A 7728-nucleotide genomic window follows, 5' to 3' on the forward strand; every position below is an offset into this window, starting at 1 on the left:
CTACCATGGTCCATTTATTAAATCATCATCAAGTTCATCAAGAAGATTCACGGTCATATCAAGAAGATATTGGGTTTCATCTACAAACATGTCACTTTCCATGGCTGTACGTTCAATCCCATCCACCAATCCAAGAGAGTTGAAAGGTGGAAATGTTTGTGCTTGCCTGTTATTTTCTTCACTAAGAAAATGAGGATTAGAATAACCAACACTTCCAACTCCAAATGGAAATAAATTTGAATTAGAAAAGTTCGGGTTTGTGGAATGCCCCACATCATCATGATCAGTTGGTGTATGTAGAAATGTTGGAGATAAATTCTCATTGTTTCCCAGCAAATCTTGAGAGTGAATAAGATAATTATGATTTAATGACGCTGAAGTGTGACCACCATTGGAATTAATCATCCCAAACACATTTGATATCTCACGCATCTCAAGATCATAGTTTTCTCCACCAAGTGCAAAACTCTCTAATGGTTGCAACCTAGTTCCTACACCATAATACGAAGGTGTCATTCCAGAGACCGATTTCTCTATTGAAGTTCCTGAATAATTTAGCAGTGTCAGTGAACTAGTTGCATCTGTATAATTTAGTGGTGTCAGGGAACTAGTTGCATCTACTGGAGCCACAACTTCGCCAAAATCCATCAGGTTCATTGCCATAGTTTCACCATCCTTTAGTGGCCCCGTTGTACTTTCATAACTATTTCTTGTCATTTTAACATCATTTCTTGTCATTTGAACTTCATTTCTTCGACCAATAATACTGTTACAGCTTTCAACTAATCCAAAAGTAATGATCTTGCTTGTTTCACCCAATGAAGTATGACAAAAACTATGATTTGTTGATTGATCACTGTAAGAGTTATTAATGGTGGTTTTTGGTTGTGGTACATGTAACGGAGGAGCTCTTTGCAGTCGAGCCTTGATGTTGTTTATGGTCATGTAAGACATTCCTATAGAATTAAGCATCAATGGTGGCCGGATGTTACTGGATTGAGGGATGGATTCAAAATCATTAGCTGGGGTCGATTGCCCACATTTGTTGTAAGCATATCTCTCTACTTGCTTTTTCTTTTGTGGTATCAAGGTTGGTTTCTTGATACTCTTTTGATGTTCTTGGTATTTCTGAAAGTACAAAATATGGAACATTCCCATCATATATAACCAAATAAGAATAAGAGCCTGAGGTTGGAAACTAAAAAACTTGCAATAGTAAAGGAAAAGCAGTAGAAATATGGAGAAATATGGAGATGAACATATAAGTAAACTACCTGTAGGTGGCTCGCGATCTGACTACGTGTGAGTCCCGGAACATTCATCGCTTCTAGAATTGCAGAAGGATAAGCTTCTGTAAACATTAAATCATGTGAATAGAACAATTAATAACAAGTAAAATAAATAGTTCCAAAATAACAAAAATGTAAAAAGATACTATATATTGACTTCAAAATTAGTTAAATGAAATACTCAAGAGGATGTGTGGATATATATACTATACTTTGTTTCCCAAGTGTATTGACTGCCTCAACAAACTTTTTGTGAAGAACACTCGTCCATGAAATCCGCTTCTTGGTATCAAATATCTTTTTATAATATTTGTCATCTTCAACAAGTTGATCATTTGTTCTCTTATGCTCATGAATATGTTCTTTATCATGATCATTGTCTCGTACTTCCTCATATGTAACTGGCTTAAAAATGGCATTATACTCCGGTGAGTTAATGTTTAGTCCTTCTTGAGTGACATCTTCTGATGATAAGTTGTTATAGATAAATTTGGGGTTGAGATTTGTTGATTGCTTAACTATCTGATCAACCCTCTTGTAGATGTTGGGCTCTTGGTTTTCTTCAGGTGATTCTCCATTTGAGTAGTTACATCCTTCAAATGATATTATCTTTCTACAAACATGTTTCCAAATATTGCAAATCTCCTTATCACCACATGGTTTTGGGAGATATAAAACCGCCTCATTTTCTACAATTTCCTTAAGGAGTCGCATGTGAGTATTATGGGAAGCCATCACTACATACGGTTTTAATGAGTTAAAGAAAATATATGTTAGCGAGAATTGAAATATTTATGGATTAAGATGTCGTGTGTATGTCAAATTTCCAACTAATCAAAGTATAAATTTAACTCTTACTAATTATAGATAAATGAGGTTGATGCTTAAAAGTTTGATGAAGAAAATACACCATATCCATTTCACTTATGTCAGCATCTATCAAGACACAGTCATACAATTCTCCATTCAGTATCTTTAACAATCCTGTAGCCACTTCAGATGTGGTTGTAACTGTAAAAAAACACATGATAGTTTTAATATACAGTTTGAAAAGGCATTACAAGCATGTTAAGTTATGATACACTAAATAGTTTTAGAAAGTTACTTAGTGGAACTAGTCTTGTTTTCTATAAAATTATATTCTTTAATAGACATATCATTAGAGAGGAAAGACCAACATTGCTAAATGAACATTTTGGTTATAATTTAATAATTTCTTATCACTGTTTTATATTAGCCCCAACCTTTATAGTAGCACTTCTCTACCGGTTGTTTCGACCCATTAAAACTCTAACCCTTCATAGATGCTTTTCCAGTATTGAGAAGTCGTCTATCCAAATAGCGGGATAGCCCTGGCATTTTTTCAATGCATCTCCTTTCGAATTCTTGTATGTTAACCGAGCATTTCGAAACAAACAAATCCAGCCAAACATGGGTATTGTGTTCTATGCCAATAGAAATCTTAGTTGTTAAAAATTGACCTAAAAAATTTGTGATTTCATTAAAATTCATGTGAACTATAGGCAAAACTGCCTGGAGAGGCATCTAGAGATAACTTTTTGAACTATGGTTCAAACAACTGGACTAATTCTAGTGAGAAAGGAACCGAAAAACTTGGAGGTATCATGGGGAAACATTGATGGATCTAGGTGACTTGAACTCAACATCATGAGAAATCGACAATACAAATTTGAGCGCTTGATGATTAAAAACATCATTTTTTACTCATTTGAGTTAAGAGAGAGTGTGATAAAACCCTACAAAACCGCTCCTTCAATTTTCTCCCATTTCCTCCACATTTATACCTATCCACTTGTATTTATACTATTTCCTTGCATGGTAAATATTATTATCCCTAGTGCATCTCTTTGTAGTCCTTCGTCCTTGGGTTTCCCGATTTGGTTTTTCCACGTAAATCTCAGTGCTTTATCTCTAATTGTTAGTGTTATACTTATTATTGTTAATTCTCGTTATATATTAGTGATAACCTTTGATTTGAAATATTCTTATGAAATTATCAAGTCAAATGAATCATTTGAATCGATCGGGATAAACCCTAGTTTTGCCAATATTTAGTAAAGTTTTTATTGTTCTTTGTTCATTAATTATTATGAGCAGTCACTTTTAGTGGAGTAAGGTTGTGATATTTTAATTTACAAACATGTCCACCCTAAGGAAAATCTACACCTATGTAGAGCATGTAGAACAATTATAAATCTCTCTCACTATGTTTTTTTTATGCAAACCAACCTTATTGAAGGTACGTAGCAAATTTTTTTAATGGTTGTTTAGTGGTTAAAAGTTAAATTCATTAAATTAGTTAATTCACATAAACCAGGACCACATATCTAAGAGGTTTCCACCTCTATCAAGTGAGCTTGTCCCAAATTAGCTTTTAGCAGCTAAGGATCTTGAATTGAAAAAGATTTTGAAATTGAAAATGTTCTTAATAAGTCATTTAACTTAACTAAGCTTATTTTACGCTAAAATATTTTGAAAAAATTCATAATTTTAATGCTCTTATTTCGGACAATTAGTTCACAACCCATTTATAAACACATTTTTTACACCCAAAAGCGGTTGCTTTTTATATTAATCAAAGAGATAGCTTATTTTTTTTCTTGGATTTGTGAAAAATATCATTTATGCATTTAGGATGAGAAAAATTGCAGAATGATCCGTTTTTTTTTTCTATTTCTAGAATTTATGAATAGTTTTTTTTCTTCATTTCATATATATATATATATATATATATATATATATATATATATATATATATATATATATATATATATATATATATATATATATATATAAAATCAACAAAATGATTAATTCACTTTCATCAAAATCGAAAGACAAATAAAAAAATGAGATTTTTTAATAATGTAAAAAAACTTGAAAAAAAAAACTATTAATCCCCGTATATGAAACTAGTAAAATAATATTTTCCATAGATAAAAGGTTATAAAACAAACTTTTTAATTTTAAAGAAAATATTTGTACGTCCGAAATAGATTTGAAAAACATACATTGGGATTAAAATCCATCAAAACTAAGATATGACAGTTTTGATTTGTTACCATTTCTTGTAAGCAACTGGATCATGCCATACATTTTTCCAATAAACTATTTATCTGAATCTAAATCTTGTAAATCTATCATCTATCGGAAATGCTAGTGACACATATAATGTCTTGATATTCAAAAGGCCCTAAGACATGATCGATTAATCAACCTACCAGTTGATTGAAGAAAGACAACAGAGTGAGATGGATGGAGAAAGAAACTCAAACTAGCTACCATGATAATTGATTAGAGTATTAGGAAAGAATGTATCCATGATACTAGAAAGAACTTTTTTTCAGGTTCAACCAAAAACACTCGAAGACCACAAAATCTTTTTGGTATATGTGCAATGAGCTCTAAGCTATGAATCATCATTTCGAGCAATGTGGACAAGGTATAAATTTGGAGCAAGAGAACTAGTGAGGCCCTAAAAAATAGGTTTAGTATGTGCTTTATGGATCATAAAGTGAACCACTATACATAGTACCGCCTAAATACATTAGCTACAAGGCAAGCGATATTTTTGTGGAGACCAAAATTTCGATAATCGAAGGGTTCACTATATATTTTTAGGTATTACTGTATAAAATATTTGAATTCTTTTTCATAAATTAATTAAGATCGATAAATTTTCATATATCAACTTGGAAAGTACATGATTCTTTTTCTTTTTGTAACATTGGAGTTCAATGCTTATGTGGAATCCGATTTAAATATACTAAAATCGGACAAAGCTCTCTATATGAAGCAACTAGAACATTTGTTGAATGTATTTCTACGACGACATAAATTGTGAAGCATGCGAGAGATTGAGGACCCAAGGAGTCATCAAAATGACTATCTAAATAAAGTTAGTAATGAATTTGTAAAAAAAACTTCTAAGTTTTGAAAATGAAAAAAAGCATGCATTAAAAAAAATATATAAAAGAGAACATTACGAAACAGTATGTAAAAAGTTCTAAAAAAGTAAACTTGCAAATAAAATCTGACCTTTTATAAAACATGAAAAGTCTGTGGTCTAAAAAACATGAAAAAAAAGTGATTTCAAAAAAATAGTATTGAATGAAACAATTACCATAAATTCATATTTCTACTCTTATATCCAAACCTTAATACAATTTGAAAATGCTTAGAAAACACAAACTCATATATGACAATATATGACAATAAGAAGAAGAAAAAATAAAATTAAATAGCCATCAACATTAAAAAATCTAAATAACTAAATTTATCCAAAAACTGAAGCCAAATATATATTAATTCATAATGGAGATATAAAATATCTAATATAGTTTTGAGGCAACCTTCAAAACTAAAATCCTTGAATTATATTTGTTGAAACCTAGTATTAGACATTTTCCATAATTATCTAATTCTATATGTCATATGGACAATTCTTATGTCCATTCTTATGTCCATTTACAATTCATTTTTATAACATCAAATAACCACATCTATTTATCTTAATATTCGTTGTAGGAAAGGAACTTAATAAACATTAACCATTTTTCTTTGCAAATTTAATTATAAACTCTCAATAATTTCTTTTATTATTTGTTTTTTATTTTCTCTAATAATATAAAAAAATCATTATGTTTTCAAGATATTTCCTATATAAATACTAAATAAATTAAAAAGTATGGTGGGTGGACAAATCTTGGTACCTATATGGTAGCTCCTCCCTTGGTAGGTGTATAGTTACAAACAAGACCCTAAACCCCTTAATTGTTTCTTTGGAGAACAAGATGCATGATAGATTAATTGAAAATTGCTAGACATTCATCAATTAGTTTAGATCTAACAAGTTTCAATATATTCCCATTTCTTTTTGAGTAATTGGATTTTGGTTGGGAACATTAATATTGAACAACTTGAAGTCCTTTAACTTATTCATAACAAAAGTTTGCAACAATCTTATTCAAAAAAAGACTTTCACTCTCTTTTCTAACAAAGTGAAAGCTTGTAAAATGTAAACCTAATGCCAATCTATAAGGTAATGGTCTCTTTTACAATGGAATTATAAACAAAACTTTCATTTTAAAAAAATTGATTCATCAAACTAAATCGTTCAACTCAAAAATTGTCACAAATACTAAAGAGAGAGAGGTGTGCCTGTTAATGGGTGTTAGGGTGTGTGTGTATGTGAGAGAGAGGAAATACCAACATTGCTAAATGAACATTTTGGTTATAATTTAATAATTTCTTATCATTGTTTTATATTAGCCCCAACCTTTATAGTAGCACTTCTCTACCGGTTGTTTCGACCCATTAAAACTCTAACCCTTCATAGATGCTTTTCCAATATTGAGAAGTCGTCTATCCAAATAGCGGGATAGCCCTGGCATTTTTTCAATGCATCTCCTTTCGAATTCTTGTATGTTAACCGAGCATTTCGAAACAAATAAATCCAGCCAAATATGGGTATTGTATTCTATGCCAATAGAAATCTTAGTTGTTGAAAATTGACCTAAAAAATTTGTCCAGTGGTCCTTGTGATTTCATTAAATTCTTGTGAACTATAGGCAAAACAGCTCGGAGAGGCATCTAGAGATAACTTTTTGAACTATGGTTCAAACAACCTGACTAATTCAAGTGAGAAAGGAACCGAAAAACATGGAGGTATCATGGGGAAACATTGATGGATCTAGGTGATCACTTGAACTCAACATCATGAGAAATCGACCATACAACTTTGAGCACTTGGCGATTAAAAACCTCATTTTTTTACTCATTTGAGTTATGAGAGAGTGTGATAAAACCCTACAAAATCACTCCTTCAATTTTCTCCTATTTCCTCCACATTTATACCTATCCACTTGTATTTATACTATTTCCTTGCATGGTAAATATTATTATCCCTAGTGCATCTCTTTGTAGTCCTTCGTCCTTGGGGTTTCCCGATTTGGTTTTTCCACGTAAATCTCAGTGTTTTATCTCTAACCGTTAGTGTTAAACTTATTATTGTAAATTCTCGTTATATTATTAATAACCTTTGATTAGAGATATTATTATGAAATTATCAAGTCAACGAATCATTTGAATCAATTAGGATAAACCCTAGTTTTCCCAATATTTTGTAAAGTTTTTATTGTTCTTTGTTTATTAATTATTATAGAAGTTACTTTCAGTGGCCGAAGGTTGTGATATTATAATTTACAATCATGTCCACCCTAAGGAAAACCTACACCTACGTAGAGTATGTAGAATAATTATAAATCTCTCTCACTAAGTTTTTTTTATGCAAACCAACCTTATTGAAAGTACATAGCAAATTTTTTTTTTAATGGTTGGTTAGTGGTTAAAAATTAAATTCATTAAATTAGTTAATTCATTTTTTAATGGTTGGTTAGTGGTTAAAAGTTCAATTCAT

At 30.8% G+C, this 7728-nt stretch overlaps 1 protein-coding gene across 1 annotated transcript; it reads right to left on the bottom strand.

Moving 5' to 3' along the window:
* On the bottom strand, positions 1–2648 carry LOC111911195 (uncharacterized). The gene is made up of 5 exons (XM_023906979.1): positions 2585–2648; positions 2142–2300; positions 1502–2026; positions 1275–1351; positions 1–1128 (listed from the first exon to the last, which is right to left on the bottom strand). The coding sequence occupies exons 1-5, from the start codon at positions 2646–2648 to the stop codon at positions 1–3; spliced, it is 1953 nt and encodes a 650-aa protein (XP_023762747.1).
* Positions 2649–7728: the final 5080 nt, after the last annotated feature.

This window comes from Lactuca sativa, chromosome 8 (assembly GCF_002870075.4).
Source record: "Lactuca sativa cultivar Salinas chromosome 8, Lsat_Salinas_v11, whole genome shotgun sequence".
In the NCBI taxonomy this organism is placed as follows: domain Eukaryota; kingdom Viridiplantae; phylum Streptophyta; class Magnoliopsida; order Asterales; family Asteraceae; genus Lactuca; species Lactuca sativa.